At 39.9% G+C, this 18156-nt stretch overlaps 1 protein-coding gene across 2 annotated transcripts in view; it reads right to left on the bottom strand.

Moving 5' to 3' along the window:
• Positions 1-693: 693 nt before the first annotated feature.
• The window catches only part of KCNB2 (potassium voltage-gated channel subfamily B member 2), a 190946-nt gene continuing 173483 nt past the window's right edge, over positions 694-18156 (bottom strand). For both annotated transcript variants that reach the window (XM_048507524.1, XM_048507525.1), the window contains one exon: positions 694-3115. In XM_048507524.1, the coding sequence (XP_048363481.1) occupies positions 950-3115 (2166 nt within the window). In that variant the 3' untranslated portion in view covers positions 694-949. The remainder of the gene's footprint in view (positions 3116-18156) is intronic.

Below are 18156 nucleotides of genomic sequence, written 5' to 3'. Positions count from 1 at the left end.
ATGTACAAATAAATAAATAAATAAAATAATATTTTAGCAATAATTAATAAAATGATCATGACTGTTGAACTGATCATAAACAGGTTGAATTTAAAACTTTTCATGACCATTTGGCACATTTTATTGCCACAAAGTAATTATATTGTATAACCTATAATGCCTTGTTTTTGTTTTGACTTTGGCAAACTTTAAATATCTGGTCATTAAATCTTGCACAGTCGTAACAGGAGTTTATCCAGACCTACATCAGTGAAGACTATGTTAATAAAAATATCTGGAGCTATGATTTTGCTCACAATAAAGTGTAAAACTCTGTAGCTTATACTTTATGAGCTTTTAAACAGAAAGCAAGATAGGATGAGATGCTTTAAGAAGTTGCAAGTTTGCAACATAAGTCTGTACATATCCTCCAGGCAGCAGACTGTGAAGGAAATACTTGTGTTCCAGGAAACATGTTGTCCGCAGACCCTCAATAGCTGTAGCTCTCCCCCACAATCCAAATTATTTACAAATATATGCATTTTTTTCAGGCTCAAAGCACCTTATTTCACACCCTTGTAAACACATGCATCAACATTTCATCCTTTTGTGTACAAATTCCAAAGTTCATTGTAACTAAGAGGAAAAAAAGTTAAGAGAATTTTTAAAAAAGCATTCTACAGTCTTAAGCAAAAGGATCAGAAATGTCAGACATTTCAGAAGAGAAGCTCCTAATAGAGCTCTTTATTTTACTCAAGGTTCTTCTGCCATACTTTTACTGACCCTTCTTTTTGTTACAAAAAGTAGATTTCCACTTATAAATGAAACAGTACTTAAACTAAACAATTCTTCATGCCATGCAAAAATAACATTTTATGTCTTTTTGAGGCTTGCCATATTTGATTTCATAGGCATTACTAATTGCAGTTATAAGAAATAAGTTTTTTGTGATTATTGCTCTCATAACTAGTCACATGCTGGTTTCTCGTGTGGGACAGTAACCAGTTTCTCCAGGATTTGTATGCGCTTCTGGGGAAAACAAATGGTTCTCCATTTTGTGTCCTTCTTGGCTACTGTCTGCTTTAACTTCCCCCCCACCATGGTAAATGTCTTGAGTACAATTGTGAGCCAAGCTTTTGGGTGACGAAGAGCTGATCAGAGGCTCTTTTGTTAAATGATTGTCATCTTTGTGTTTGTCCCCAAAGCAGTTTGTCTTTATACCCTCCTGCTTGTCATGTCTTATGCCAGGAATCTCCATGAAGTCATCATCTTCGCCAGTATCTATTTCAGTGAAGCTTCTCCTCTCCTTGGAAGGAAAAGTAAAAAGCTTTTGTTTGTGAAACAGAGGGGATGATGTCTTGGATGTTCCCTGGCAAAGAACAGGCATATCAGCACCAAGCAAGGGTCTCTCTCCTTGAGGTGAATTTTCTTCTAAAAGAATGGTGCTGATATGCTGAGGAGTAGATTGTATGAGGCTTGTTGCTGCTGTCACTGGCAATGGCCTTGCAGTGCTAGGTGGTGTTTGTGGAGCCCCACCTCTGTTTTCTTTAAAATTAACCTTAAGGGATCTTGATTTTAAGGGATTGCTTCCTTTCAGAGAACTTTTTGGACTGTCTAGAGCACTGTCAAAGGGAAAATTACCCAGGAGCAAAGGTTGGGAACCAGTGTTGTCAGTGTTCATGGCAGTATCAATGGGGTATTCAAAAGTCATGTCCCTGGGAGCAAATATTTTATCTCCGGAGAGTGATAAAAGCTGAGAACTCTTTGCTCTTTGCTCTTCTAAATGGATAGACTCAGTTGGGAGGGAGAACCGGAGCTGCAGATTAGAACCAGAGTATGGAGGGAATGGGGAACGGTCCGTCTCAGTAAAATCAGTTGCACAGCTGGCAAAGCTGTCAATGCTAGAAATGCTTCTCATGTCAGTTACTACATGTCTGGGTCCTGTTACCAGTTGTTCTTCTTGTCCAGTGACCTCTTCCATTTCTATTTCCTCATCACAGAGTGAAGGTTTTGCTGATGGATTTTGGTAACTGGCATTAAGATTAGGCTGAGATTGAGTTTTAGTAATTTCGTTGTATAACATTTCAAGTTTCTGAGCACACAAGGTTTGAGGACTGGAGGATACTGCAGTATTGTTTAGCTTTTCATGGGAATCTTTCTGGCTCACTTCTTGGTATTTGTTCTCCAAGGACTTATTAGAACTTGCTTCAGAAATTGTGGTCCTGGCCCATTTCCACCGGCTTGGAGACAGGTGATTGTCATCAGGGGTTTGCTTTGGGTTGACTGCTTCCTCAGTCTTGCTGGAATCTACAGCTACATCTATCAGTTCCATGCTGCGAGCAAAGGCATCCTTTAGATTCATTGAGACAATGCTTCCATTTCTTTTTGCTCTCTCAAGTGCCTCTCTTCTTTTAATGGCTTTCTCCTGCCGTTTTTGTTCTTTGTAGAACTCTGAGAAATTGTTTACTATGATAGGAATGGGCAGGGCTATTACTAGCACTCCAGCAATACAGCATAATCCTCCAACTATTTTACCAAGTAAAGTTTTAGGATAAATGTCACCATAACCTACTGTTGTCATAGTGATGGTGGCCCACCAAAATGATGCAGGAATACTTGTAAACTTTGTAGCATCTTCATCTTTCTCAGCAAAAAATACAAGACTGGAAAATATCATAATTCCCATTGCTAAAAATAATATCAACAAACCCAGTTCATTGTAACTCCTCCTCAGAGTAAATCCTAATGATTGAAGGCCTGTAGAATGTCTGGCAAGTTTAAGGATCCTTAATATTCTCATGATACGGAATATCTGAACCACGCGGCGGACATTTTGGAACTGCAGCACACTTTTGTTGGATTCTGTGAGGAAAATAGTGACATAATAGGGCAAAATGGCCAGCAAATCAATCACATTTAGTGGACCTTTGAAGAACTTCCACTTGTTTGGAGATGATAGAAAACGCAAAAGGTACTCCATAGTAAACCAGGCTATACACACAGCTTCTACATGTGCTAGCTGAGGGTTGTCATTCAGCTGTCCAAATTCATCAGTTACTTGAAGGTCAGGTAGAGTGTTGAGTGACAACGCAATTGTTGACAGTACAATGAACAAAATGGATACAATGGCCAAAATCTGTAAAACAAAAACAAGCAAAACTGTGGTTAGCAAATCACAATGGATGCTTGAAATTCAACCAGAGAAAAAGCACATTATTAGAGTTTCATATCATTAGACAGTCTCATTACATTAAGGCTGTATAGTCAGTAGTAGATCCCAAGTAGATCATACCAGACCTTTTGAAGTTCTGGTGCATGGTGCTTGACTTGGGCTCTCTAAGCAACCATGTCCTGCTTACTATGATTCTAGAATTTTACTATAATTGATATAAATAGCCTCTAAATATACCAGTTTTGACAGGATGTCTGGCAAGTTTAAGGATCCTTAATATTTTCATGATACGGAATATCTGACACAAAGACAGAAAGACATATTTTGGCACTATTCTACATATCACTGTTAGCTATGACTCACAGCAGCTCACAATGGAATAAACATTGGTAGTCTTTAAGGTGTCACTGGACTCCTGTTTAGTTATCCTATATTTAAAATCTGTCTCTCTCTGAACATTCACTAGAACTCTAGCTTGCACATCTAAGTATTAGAATACAACCATTCTGTTTTGAGAGCAATTGATAACCATGCTATGGATGTGCGTTAGTGCACAATAAAGTACTTTATTATCGGTTGGATTCTACAGATGTGCAGTAGTGTTCACTTGTGTAAGAGAAGCATCCCAATTTCCTTCCCTGGAACCTTGCATACACCCAGAAAACTTTTTTACCGATCAGCAAGGTAAAAAATGCTTTGCTTTCCCTGGGAGCAAAGCATTCCACAGAATCTGTCTGTTGAGCTTTCCCAAATGCATATTGTTTTGGCTGTCAAGCAGAACTCAGGGCCTTAGGTTTTTTCCTTGGCTTAAAACTCTAGGGTCCCCCCCCCCCTCGGCTTATATTAGCAATTCTGCTGGGATTTGCCTTGAAACTGGCTAGCAGTAGCACTTGTGTAGAAGGCAGCTTCAAGCACAAGTCATGCTTTTTTACTTCTTCCTGTACAACTGGTGATTGGGAGAGAACTGATCCTGTATGATGAGTCCACGCCCACTGCTCATTATGGTGCCCTAAGCACTTAAGTTGGTTGGGTGGAGAGCAGACTCTACAGCTATGTCAGACATATAAATAAATAGCTCATAATTTAAAAATGAAAAATTGTAATAAAAATGGACCAAGAAGTTTTATGACATAGCTTTCGTAGAGATCTAAATGGTCCATGATGCAATAACTTGTGTTACATTAGCTGCTGGATATAGGAGAGACAGCTGCATCATACAAGGGTTTCATAAATGGGTGCTACTATAGTCATAATGTTCTATTCTACAAAGTTCCATCATCTTGAACAATGACCACTGAGAGAGCTGTTCTGAGATATCTGTCATGTGACACTGATACAGAACTGGACCTAAAGGTGTCCTTCTACTTAAGGAAAGACACCTTCTGTGAAATCAAAGGTCCTTCTTATGGAAGAGCATCTTAGTTTCTAGTTATGAGAGTCATAGGAATGAAACTCAATATACGCTAGCATTGTATGGTTTAGCACTTAGTTCATTTATATTAAAAGAAAATTGACAGCCTTAAGATAATTTGAGAAAATGAGAAAATGCAACAGCTATGCTAAACGAATTTACCAGCATTTGGAAATGCATTTCCCCCCTCAAAAAGGGCTTTCATAATATCTGTTTTCCATTAAAAAGACTAAAGTGAATTGTTCTCTGATTTGAAGTTCAATTTAGGCTCAGTCAAGCAAAAAGGGAAAAATCATTGGTTTGTATTTCTGAGAAATGATTCATTTAAAAGCATTTTCTTGTGGTCATGCTCTTTCAAAGATGTTGAAGTGCTGAAAAGTCCAGTCTCACACGCACACATGCACACAAACGCAGAGTGCACAAGAATAATTAAAAATTATGTCTCAGTTTTTGAAAATCACAGTGTAAAAAAAGGCTCCCAGACAAGTTGACTTAGTTTGAATCAATACCAATAAAAAGCTACAGGTTCTTTTTAGAAATATTCACAAACAATTTATGATCATGCTTATAAATACACTTCTGCTTCACTCAGTATTTTCCCTTACCCCAACACACAATGAGGCAGCGATGGTAAAATCAGATATAAATATGACATATTTCATTCTTTGATGGAAAGTTTGCATTTGAGAATGGGAATTCTCTGTCTTCTGTACTTTAAAGGTAGTGGTGTAGCTTCTGTGGTGTTGCATACTACCCCTCACTCCAGAGTTCTTTTTTCAAAAGATGCCAACCTTCAGAACAGGAGGGCCATCTCATCTGTTAAGAATGTTGTTATGCTTCACTTCTAAAAAGTCTCATTACCAGAGACAAAGGTACTTCTGAATAATAACGATGTACAATCTCAAACAAGTCACCAACTCTACCTAAATAGGGCCCCTCATTTCACAGTCCCTAAAATGTGATTTGGATTCAAATTCAAAAATGGACTTTTCCCAGAACTCAGAACAAGAATTGACTATAGTTTGTATTAGACCTTCAATGCAAAATGTAGCCACTAACAATTTTTAATCCAAAAAGTTTTCTTTTATAAGAAAAAAATTTCAACGTGTGAGAAATTAATGAATACTTAAGAATAACGCCTACATTCTGGATTCTGTATTTAATATCAAAACATATTTAATGGATATCATTGTTTTTATGTTATGTGTGTGTGTTTTAGCTTGGTTTTCATTATTTTAATAATGTATTTGGTTTTTATAGTTTCAAGATGAGTTTTTGCTATGTAAGTTTCTAATCTGTTAGCTGCCTTGGTGGCCCTAAAACATGGCATGACCTGAGCTAAAGGAGTGGAGACTGTCCTGTCCTTAGAGGCAAAACCGCCATTCAGCTGTTTTGACAGCTTATAGGACTGCTGCTCCAGCTTTCAGTCTCCTTCCAGAAAGGGACTGAGGGCTGCCAGAAGTAGAGTACAGACAGGACAGGGACACTTATGAGCTAGTGAGTAGACCAAATGGTCTACTCTGGTAAACTACACATTATACTTTGGTAATGTGATAGAATGACTAACTTTACCTTTGGGACAGAATAGAGTTGTGAGGTCTGTCTCTGGGTAATCAGCAGACCTGGTAACTACAAGCTTTAAAGGGAATTCACATAATTTAAATATAAATCAATATTCTTTGTTGTTTTAAGTTTCCTGCTTCAGACACTTCTGTACCATTCAGGCTCAACACAAAACTTACCACATAGCACAACACAAAGCTGGAACACTTGCTACCTGAAGAACATCTTGAAACTGAAGGAAAACTTTATATCACAAAACCAACCAACTTTGTCAGAGAGGCAGTGTGGGTTCCCTTGGTTTGAAGAAAGGGGTTGTCACAGTTCCCTTTCTCCTAAATGAGGAATACTTTGTTTGTTGAAGTAAGATTTGCCTTTCAGAGTTCCTTTTGGGGAAGTCCTTTTTCATCCAAAAGAAAAAAAAAACTTCATTTGGATAGCATAAAAAAGACAGGTCTCTGTCCCAAGGAGTGTAAAATCCAAAGATGCCCTGTACAGCCTCCACACTTTATCATAATTTTCATGATGGCAAATCCATGTTCATCTCTTCTTGAATGCCGCATTGAAAGATTATTTGTAAGTATGAATGACTAAAATTATCTCTGCCACAGCCAGGTAGCTGAACAGCAACAGTTGCAGTGGCAGCACTCCTCCACTGAAGGAGTTTTTGCTGGCACCCAAGGGAGCATTCCTGGGGGCAGGGCCAGCATGTTGGCTTTCTGAGCCCTTTTGGCCCAGGAATGCCCCCCATTTGCTGGTATTAACTTTCACCAGAAAAATTGGTGGTGCAGCTCATTGTGCTGCTTAAAGTGCTTTCATGGAGATAAGAGGAATGTCATTGTTGGGTTGATGACCACAGTACTTCAAGCCTCTCAGGAGGTGGTGCAGCTGTTCTGTGGCTGTGCCATCCCTGGCAACAGCACACCTGCCTTCTGGATGGTACTATAAATAAAAAATGCCTTAAATAATTTTGTTGCAGAATAGTAGCCCAATCCAGATGAGAGGAAGGGAGCTCTGCAGAGGCTGGATATGGCCCAGGGGATGAAGTACCATGCTGCCTACAATGGAACTCCGGGCAGGGCAGCAAGCCATTGAGGGAACAAAACCCTGTTGCCTGGAAAACTCCATTGAAAAAAATGATTTATGCCACATTTTTTGGGGCATAAGTTCAGGCCTTCACCGGAGTATTCCCAGACTGAAAGCCTAGTAGAAGTTGACTACTGTTGGCTCTACCCCCAGGAATGCCCCTAGTCCAACCCCAGCCATGCTGGTGCTTCCCTTTATGCTGATGCAGCTCTGGATGCGAAAGCCTCTTCTGGATCAGATGTTGCAGAGCATCACCACCCTGTTTGCCCTCCCTGCTGGTGTAGGTGCCACTTATGCTGGTAGTGTTGGCAAATGCGTTGTTACATACCTGCACTGCTCCCACAGCCCATCTGGGTTGGGCCGCACGGGCGGAATATGGCGGCCTGGGGATGGCAAAAACGCCGTCCCCAGGCCGCCATTCGCACAGGGGGCGCAGCTGCTTCGCGAGTCACATTCACCTTCGCGTCGCTTCTGCTTCCAGTGCCGAGTCAAGTTTCCAGAGTGCGCTGGGAAGCGCACTTTTCTGAAAACGCCGGCTGGAAGTCTCTGCTGTGCGAATGGCAGCGGCTTCCCGGCACTTCCCCCCCACTCCCTCCCTTCACTTACCTACTCTCCGGCCCTCCGGCGCGTCGCCGGGGCCTGGGGACACGCCCCCCTGCTCTGCGATGCGGAAGCAGGCTCGCAGGGCAGGGGAGGCGTGTCCCCAGGCCCCGGCGATGCGCCGGAGGGCTGGAGAGCAGGTAAGTCCACTGGGCGATGGCGTCCAGCGGCGCCGTCGTCCCGGTTCTTTCTGGGACCATCCATGCGTCGGTCCCCATGGGACGTTCCCAGCGTCGTCGGGTCGGCGTCGGAAACACCGACCCAAGCCCTTCCGCCTTCGTGCGGAAAGGGCCTATGACTAAGAAAAGAAAAAGATGGGCAGCCCCTCCTGGGTGGGTGGGAATTGGCTCTTGAATTAGCTCTTATGCTGGAAGGGAGGGCAAATAGAGAGGCAGCCCTGAACTGGAAGAACCTGAATCTAAGCAATTAAGAAGAAGAATTATGCTTACTGTATGAGCTGGGATGCCATTTTAATTGGCAGATTTCCTCTGGAGCCTGCCTAACTTCAAACTATGAGAAAATGCTAATAAAGTTACTGATTTATGTGGCTTGTTGCAATGGTTTGCCAAGTTAAGCAAAGTTCACTGCTGTATTTCATGGGCACAGAGAGAAATGCATCTTACCTTGACACACCTCCGAAGATTCCAGCCATAGATGACGGTGAAATGTTGGGAGCAAAAACTACCAGACTATGGACTCACAGCCTGGAAAACTCACTACAGCCAAAGTTCACTGCTGTTTTGTGGCCTTCATTGCGACTATAGAAACTTCTGCCCAAAAAGGATGCACACAGGCCCAAAGTAATCATGTTATTTTATGTGGTTTTAAAGGATGCTGATATTTAATCTACATTTTCATTCATAATAAGCTCAGTTTGTTGAGCTGTCCACAAATGTGGTGCTGATCATTCTACCCAAGAACACGGATAATGGAATCTCCTAGTCATTGCAGACTTTTAATCATTTATATCTTAAACCAAGTCAACTTGTTTAAAAAAAATAAGAAAAGAAGACTGGAAAATGTTGAATCTTTCAGTACTATCTGTTACATTGTTTAAAATACCAGAATAAGTAAATTAATTCCAAGAGGAAGGCAGTTTGGTTCTGGTGGGTTTTCTGGGCTGTGTGGCCGTGGTCTGGTGGATTTTGTTCCTAACATTTCACCTGCATCTGTGGCTGGCATAACAAGTTCCACCCAAACACTTAATGATTGGTTCCCCACCCTGGGACATGGACAATATACCACACTAAACTTTCCCTTCTCACTTAGACACAGTGTGAAACAGACTTTTCTCTGTGATACACCTCTGAAGATGCCAGCCACAGATGCAGGCGAAATGTTAGGAACAAAATCCACTAGACCACGGCCACACAGCGTGGAAAATCCACCAGAATCAGTTGAATCCGGCCGTGAAAGCCTTTGACAATACAAGGAAGGCAGTTTGTTTATATGTAAGTTGCAATATAGTTTATTACCAAAATAATATAAATATAACATTTTATATGCTCAACTTTTGAATGTATAAGTAAATTAATGATCAATAATCATTTGATGAAATGGCAAAAAGGTACAATAATTTATATTCCTTGAAGGTGATCCTCTCTTATTCATTACTTTATTTGTACCCTGACCTTCTTCCAAGGAGCAACTGGCCCAGAAATTATCTAGCCATTTCCCCAGCTCAGCAAGGATTTAAATTTGGGATCTCCACATTTAATTTAAATAAAATTCCAATTCCAATCTAGAAACAATTATTAGACTGTTGCTGGAATCAGGTTATTTTTTTTAAATTGTAAGAACTGAATGGAACTTTAGTTTTAAATCATCATAAATCACTGTTTATTTCTGTTGTCCCTACTTATTGTTAAATTTGAAGTAATATGCTAGCATAACATTCAAATGATTGTAGCTCAGTATCTGGCAAGCTGATTTTTTTTCAAATACATTTTTGGTATGATAGCTAGAAATTTATTTTTCTGGCATACATTTTGCTAATCTTCTGCTTTATCAGTCTGACAATAGGCTGCTTCAAATTCTCTTCTCCATAGGACTGTTCCAACTTTCAAACATCTGCATCCTGAGGTCTGATGAATAATAATCCAAAACTGCAATTATTGCTGAGGTATGGTGGCAGCTTTTTACAATTATCTGGCTATGCAACTCTAAAAAAACCCCATGAGATAATTATTTACAAGTTATTATTATATCGCACCATAAATATCATTGTATTTTGCAGAGAAACATTTTTAAAAGGGCAATAAGAAATATAATAAGAAAGGTTGCAATAACTAAGGATGTGGCCCCTACTGAATTTCCTTGGTTGTGTTTTAAAAATACATGTGGGACTTTTGGCAAAGAAACATCCACTAACCTCTGCAATGTCATGGAAGTCAAAACAGAGGACACTTGAAATATCAAGAAAGAACCACAGTCTTTCAATTTTCTGTCTCTCATAGTCACACCTAACATCAACATAAGGAAGATTTGGATTACTTCCTTATTGTAACTGAGAGCTCTTGCAAGACCTCAGAATTATCCCTTGTAGGAAAATTTCCTAGAAAATAGGCATGTTGGGGGAAGGTGAGGATAGAACCCTTATCCCGGGCCTGACATCATAGGTACATCTAACATGGAGATGTGACAAAGTGCCTCTGCCTACAAAGTCAGCAACAGCAAGTGGGTCAGAGAAACTCTCTTGCTGCTGCTTCCCCCATTCCAGCTTCTTCTCCATTTTTCAATCTTGCTTGTGCAAAAGCACAGACATGATAGCTTTTATGGCAACCTCCCCTATGTCCTAAAAAACTCACCTTTCTTCTTTTCCATTTCTCTACTGAGCTGTTATTTTATATATTTGGCACTTTATGGCCTAGATTTTTGTTTTCCATAAACATATTTTGCACCCAGTGCTGGTAGCATGTTATTCAACCACGTGCACAAATAAAGCACCTTGCAAATATTTGGAAAGTCATTTTCCCAGTTGAATAAATAAAACAAAATGCTCCAGGCTGACAGTCTTTGTGCAAACTTTTAATATTACATCTACACACTTCTAATTTTAAAGTCAAGACCTAATGAAAACAATTACATTATTGTTGTTTCAGCTGAACAAGACTGTGCATTATAGATGTGATTTAAATGCACTTGTGTTATTTTGTACCTGTCAGCAATAGCAATGAGAGCCAGCATGATGTAGTGGTTAAGAGCAGGTGGTCTCTAACCTGGAGAACTGGGTTTAATTCTTCATTCCTCCACATCAGGTGAACCAGATTTGTTTCCCCACTCCTACATTCCAGCTGGGTGACCTTGGGCTAGTCACAATTTGTTCAGAACACTCTCAACCCCCTATACCTCACAAAGTGTCCAATGTGGGAAGAGAAAGGGAAAGGAGTTTGTAAGCCCCTTTGAGCTTTTTACAGGAGAGAAAGGTGGGGTATAAATCTAAACTCTTCTTTAATTATTTTACAAGACTGAAAATGAGCTCCTAGACAGAATTTATTCAGAACTAGTATCAAGGAAGCTTCTACATTTTAGCCAGTAGATGTCTCTGTTTTACCATTCAGGTAGTCACAAACCCAGTTATGGTCTCCTTATAATGACAAAACTGCATCAGTGAATATATATTTAATGCATGCTCAGCAAAAGTAGTATTCCCTGTTCAAACAATCAAGACAAGCATATTCTTGTTTGTAACATATCACTTCTGTTGCTAGGCAAAATATATGAACACTGATACATATCCACCTTTTTTGCCTTCTTTGTAATTTATTATGAGAAGACTATGCCAGACAACTTATTCTTTTTCAACAATACCAGAATCTATTTTTTTCCTTCATGGTGGAAAAATCCTTGTCTGAGTTTTCCTCACTGTTGACTTAGTCTTTACTGGCTTCCTTCTTTTCTATATCTCCCCTCTCCAAGTCAATTCAAAATGCCTCATTTAAGGACCACTATATTTAACATATGTGCATGAAACATGTTACATATGTCTATTATTTGAAGGCAAACATGTGTTTGGCAATGTGCCTACCACACCATACTTGACCGTGGTCTTTGCTGTACATTGATCCAATGGAAGATATGCAGTTGTAGCATTACAATGTCCAAAATGTGCCTATGGTCATTTATTCCTCTATCACTATGACAACAACCCACTTTCACTTTTACTGATTCCTTCAAACAGTCACACCTTATTTTTAAATTTCAGGTGTGTTTTTATAAAATCTGGATTACATTTTCTCTGATGCCTTTTCTCTCTTTTTCCAAGTTCTTTATTCCTAGAATCTTCATCTTGCAGTAATTTATTCTCAACCCTTCCCCAAGATCCACTGTATCAGTAGCCTGTTTTTATCTCATTTGTACCATTACTGAATATAAACCTTTTCCCTCCTTCCCCTTATTGCTCATGGGAGAGAGGTCACACCCTGTTACTTCTGTGCTTTGTGTAGCATCACAGCTGCTACCACTATTTATCTAATTAAAACATTTTTATTCTTGCTTTCTTTCCAGGAGCTCAGAGTAGTGTATACTGACATAAAAGGGGTGATATTAAAGAGATGAGGGGTCAAGGGGGTAAGACAGGATTGCTAGAGAAGTGGGTCTAGACAGGGGTAAGACTGACTTAGATGGGGTGAAAGGACAAGGTGGGTAAGAGAAAAGGGAAAGATAAGGATCAGAAATAGAAAGGGGGAAACTTTGAATAAGGAGGAGGGAAAAGTAAGGAAGCAAAGGCCAGGGAATATTCCTTCCTGCAAGTTTCTTGCAAGTCCCCAATTGCTTATTCTTGCTGTCATCTGTGTTTACATGAAGTTGTTTTACAACTTCCACTGTGGCTCAAATGTTATCAGATGAAACAATATTTGATGGTTGAAATCTTGGTCTATCCCAACCACATACAAAACCATGCTTGAGGACCTTATCGCTACAGCAAAAGCAGTGCATGAGTGGAGCCTGCAGCAGATGTCTTGACTACTGACCAAGTTCATACACCCTATATACTCGCATATAAGTCAAATTTTTCAGCACATTTTTTGTGCTGAAAAAGCCCCCCTGAACTTATACACAAGTGAGGTGTATTTTTAAAAACATTTTAGGGTTTTAATTTTGTCAGCCGCCACGGGGTGCAGTTTTTAGGCTACCAGCACCAAAATTTCAGGGTATCATCAGGTGACACTCCTGATGACACCAACCAGGTTTGGTGAAGTTTGGTTCAGGAGGTCCAAAGTTATGGACCCCCAAAGGGGGTGCCCCATCCCCCATTGTTTCCAATGGGAGCTAGTAGTAGATGGGGCTGCATTTTGAGGGTCCATAACTTTGAACCCCTTGAACCAAACTTCACTAAACATGGGTGGTATCATCAGGATAATCTCTTGCTGATATCGCCTGGTTTGGTGATGTTTGGTTCAGGGGATCCAAAGTTATGGATCCCCAAAGTGGGTGCTCCCATCCCCCACTGTTTCCAATAGAAGCTAATAGTAGATGGGGCTACCCTTTTGAGGGTCCATAAGTTTGGACCCTCTGAACCAAACTTCACCAAAACTGGGTGGTATCATCAGGAGGGCCTCCTAAAGATACTCTGAAATGTTGGTACTGTTAACATAAACATTCCTTCCCTGACAGGCACCCTCAAATTTTCCCCAGGTTCTCCCTGTAAATCACCCCCCCCCTTCTGAGTGGATTTAAAGAGAGAATCAGGGTTTACATAGCTAGTTTACTGTTTTTCTTTGAAATAAATATTCAAAAACATTTAACCTACTGATGCCTCAATTAATGTAATTTTATTGGTATCTATTTTTATTTTTGAAATTTACCAGTAGCTGCTGCATTTCCCACCCTCAACTTATACACTAGTCAATAAGTTTTCCCAGTTTTTTGTGGTAAAATTAGGTTCCTCGTCTTATATGTGGGTTGACTTATACACGAGTATATATGGTACTTGGAATGAATTTTATTGGGAGAAGATCTGGTAGAGGAAAGGCTTGAGAGAGAGAAAGAAGCAGTAATCTAAACAAATTCATTCTGCTCACCTGTGTGATTTCCTAGCCTTAAGAAAAGATCCTCCATTCATTACTCTAACATTACAGGTGTTAGACCTTGGCTTAAACTCACAGGCCCACTATATCACACTAGATTGCATTTACCATGCAGAGAATAATAAGTACTAATAAGGAGAACATCAATATTGCAGTCCCATCCTAAATAAGCATCAAGATTTATTTAGTCCCATCATAAATGAATTTAGGGACTAAATCCCATCTTTAGTCAGTGTTTACAACAGCAATCCTTGAGACATGGTCTAATGGAAGAAATTCACAGAATGGTCTTCCCCCACTAGAGCTTCCTGCACTCCCCAAAGGTATTTCTGAAGGACTGAGAACCACTGAAACACAATGGGATGTGGCACATGGAAGGAGGGCAGCACAATAAGAAAGGGAATTGGCAGAAATTGCACTCCTGATGTGCAATTGCTTGCTTCAGTGAAGAAGAGAGGACTCAGGACAGGGGTTGATTTCTCCTGGTACTGTATCCTACTTGGTTCTCAATAGATTCTCAGTCTTCAGGAACAACCTTTCAAAGAGCACAGGAGAGTGAAAGGGAAGGGGAGAATGAACTTCATCCTTCGTTTGTAGGAGTCAACCCCTTGCACCTGCCAATTTCAAAAGCATGAACAACTAAGAAAGGACAATTTTGTGATCTAGGAGATTCTATATCACAATCCAGTACAATTCAGTGTAAGCCTTAATTAACTACATCAATTAAACAGGAGCCTTGAAAATAAAATTATCGGATAAAAACAAACAAACCTTCTAATGACCAAGCATAACAAAATGAGTCATGAAAATCCTTTTTGTTATTCCCTTATTGTTCTTTCAGGCTGACTTCTCTAAAGATATGACTTCACTTTTAGTGTTAACTGTAAACTGTTAGTGTTAACTGCCAGAATCAGAATTAGCTTATCAGAAAAGTTTGTAATCATTCTGACAAGGACCTTGAGATAGTGTTTGTTGAAGTCTTGTTGCCAGAGGTTACACAAAGCTGACTACTATATACTAAGTGCTCTGTTAATTAAACTTTGCAGTTCATTATGTATATAGTCAGATGATGACAAGAGGATAAAACAGGAAATCTTCTAAAGTAATGTTTTAAAATTCTTAGTCACTCTGAAGCACTGTAATTAATAGATGAAGGAAATATACAATGAACTGAAGTAGAAAATATGATTAATACACAGCATGTTTAGCAATTTCTTTCATTTCTAAAGGCCACACTGGGTTGACCCCTCTGATTAAACATGAATCTTCCTGACCTGCATATGCAGCTGGCAATGGAAGGGTCTGTTTGCAATAGCAAAGAAGATTTCTAGCAGGAGTGCTAAATGGTCCAGCTCTGCACGGCCTATCTTTGCACATTCCCTTCTGCTGTGATTCCAAAGTGTTTGCTCAACAGGGACTAAGGCAGCCAAGCATATGGCATAGGGTTGCCAACTCTAGGTTCAGAAATACCTGGAGAATTTAGGAAGGAGCATGGGAAAGGGAGGTTTAGGAAGGGAAGGGGTACTTGGGTAGAAAAGGTACCTTCCAAAGCAGCCATTTTCTCCAGGAAAAGTGGAATAAATGCTATGAATTAATGAATGAAAAGCCATCTATGTGGTCTGGAGTCAGTTGTAATTCTGGGGAATCTGCATTTCCCCACCTGGAGAATGGCAACCCTAATTGGGCATGGGGAATGTTTATATCCCCTTCCTTATATACTTCATATGCACAGAAAACAGTGACATCTCATGGCCTCATTTGATTTGTGACAAGCTGGGAGCTGTGGCAGGAAAGGGACCATTTGGAAATGCATCTCATCTCTCCAAGTCTCTCGCTCTCTGAGTTTTCAGAACCCTGTGCAGGCTGATTTGCAAATACAGTCTTTTTTCCTGCAGACCTAGAGAGTCTGCGAAGTATGCAGAGAAACCAGACCTGTTGAAGGCTTTCATGGCCGGAATTACTGGGGTGTTGTGGGGTTTCCGGGCTATATGGCCTTGTTCTAGTAGCATTTTCTCCTGATGTTTCACCTGCACCTGTGGCTGGCATCTTCAGTGATCCTCTGAAGATGCCAGCCACAGATGCCGGCAAAACATCAGGAGAAAATGCTACTAGAACACGGCCATGCAGCCCGGAAACCCCACAACACCCCAGTGAACCCAGACCTGTTTGTAGGGTTGCTTGTGTGGATTTTGACCTACACACTGGTCCCATTCAGCAGTGTCAGTAAAATCACAAAATTCTGCTACAGTCAAAATTCTTATTATAGGATCCAAGTCTAGTTTGCACATAAAAGCTGCTATAGAGTGGCAGTTCTAAACTGTGACACATTGAACTGTGTCAGTGGTTTATCCTGCAGATAATCACTACTCCTGGTGGTGAAATATTTATGGTGGAATATTTATGGAGAAAAATTGGCTCTTTGTGTGATGAGTTGCTGGAAATGGATGAGGGAGAATCACAGAGGAAAGATAGGATGAACAGACACACTGATCATAATTTATATAGATAGCTGCCATGTACAGTGCTTTAAAGTAGCCTCAATATGGAAGTCAGCCCACATATGCAAACACAAAGTCGCTGCAGGCATTGTCTGGTGCCAGAACCAAGTTATACTTGTTTGACTTGCTTTTCCAAATTTGGAGTTTATATATCATTACGGCTGAACAGGACAGTTAGAAGGTTAACTTCCATAAAGAAAACCAACCAGTAACTAGTTAAGGCCTACCTTATCCGTCCCCAAAGACAAGAAAATACAATGGCTATTATATTTTCAAGCAGTTTCAAGGTTAAGAAAGGAAATTAAAACAGCAAGAGGAGTAATATTTACATGCTAATTTTTATGTGGCACAATATGAAAACACAGAACTCCCATTTGCAAGCTGAGGTGGTCAACTCATTCTCTATGTACAAAACAGTACCCCAGACGAAAACATGGTTTACAAATTGCTTTCATGTATAAGAAGGTTTCAATTGGATTTTGATATCCCTCTACAAGTGGACTTTTATCTTTGCACTTGGCAGTTAATTATGATGGCCATGGTGTCATTAGTGTGAGACAAACATGAAAATGAAGTTAAACACATGGCAGACAAAATGTTAGCATTATTTGAGCGCCTAAGAGCTATTCTTCCTTCTACACATAAGTACAGCTCAAAAGTCTGATGAATTAATTCATAATTTCAAATGAGGCAGCAGCTTCTCTTCTCACGTAAATGTATCACCAGTTTTATTCTGTTCCACTTATTTTCAACATATGGGTCAGTACTTCTGTTGATTTTTTTAATCGTTTCATTTATACATTTTGGGGCTTGATAAATTGCTCACATTTTTTGCTTATTAGCCTTTAGCTAAAAATGAGATACATTTTCAAAAGCCTTCCTCTTACCAGTACCACAAAGATTTAAACAAATAAATCAGTTTTGGAACTATTGTATGATTCTGCCTAAAGCCTAGAGCAAAGATGATGTTTACATATTACAATAAATAAAATATGTCAAAATAACAATGACAAAAGGAATGCAGAGAAAAGAGCTCTATCCAAAAGCAACTTTAGGCCCCTTCTGCACAGCAAATGCAAAACGGGTTGCAGTTGAGATAAAGTAACCCATTTTCCTGTTTTCACATTCACATGCATCCTCACAGGCAGCAATTGGAGCTTGTGGAAACAATTCGGGTTGCTGTTGCGCCTTCGCACAGAGATGTGTTTCTTTTTTTATTTACTTCCCACCCATGCCTAACTACACAGGCATGCACAAATGAATCCCCACAGCCATGCTGATGTCTTATGACCTGCATAGCTACGCAGATGTAAGCCATGAAATAAAAACAGAAAAACAGAGGCAAATAAAGCACCTCTGGTCCAGCTCTTTGCTCAAAAGCGGCTACAACCTGGGATTTTCAAAAATCGCTAATAGTGTGATTCTCAAAAAACCTATTTTGGGAAAATAACATGGGGCAGACTTGTTTTATGGGCAGGATCTGTGAAAAGTTCCTCCACAAAATGGTTTTTTAACCATACTGCACCTGTGTTTACTGGCTTGTGTGGAACAGGCCTTTCTTATGTAATTCTTTGCTGCAATGATGGCCAGCAGGCTAGATAGACCAGACAGATTCACAAAAAATACCCATCAGTGCCTGTGAACCATAACAGCTAAATAGAGACTCTGAAATAAATGTGAAATGTATTTTCTACCAGAACAAATAAATGAGATAAGAGGATGTAGCAGTTGGTAGAATAAGATAAGACTGGCTGAGAACAGTTGAACTGAGTATCTAGCTAAAGGGCAAGGCTTGCATCAGATCGTATGCATTGAGCATGC

Source organism: Sphaerodactylus townsendi, linkage group LG09 (assembly GCF_021028975.2).
Source record: "Sphaerodactylus townsendi isolate TG3544 linkage group LG09, MPM_Stown_v2.3, whole genome shotgun sequence".
Lineage (NCBI taxonomy): Eukaryota > Metazoa > Chordata > Lepidosauria > Squamata > Sphaerodactylidae > Sphaerodactylus > Sphaerodactylus townsendi.
Note: the sequence above shows the minus strand (reverse complement) of the source record. Positions and strands in the feature narration are given on the sequence as shown.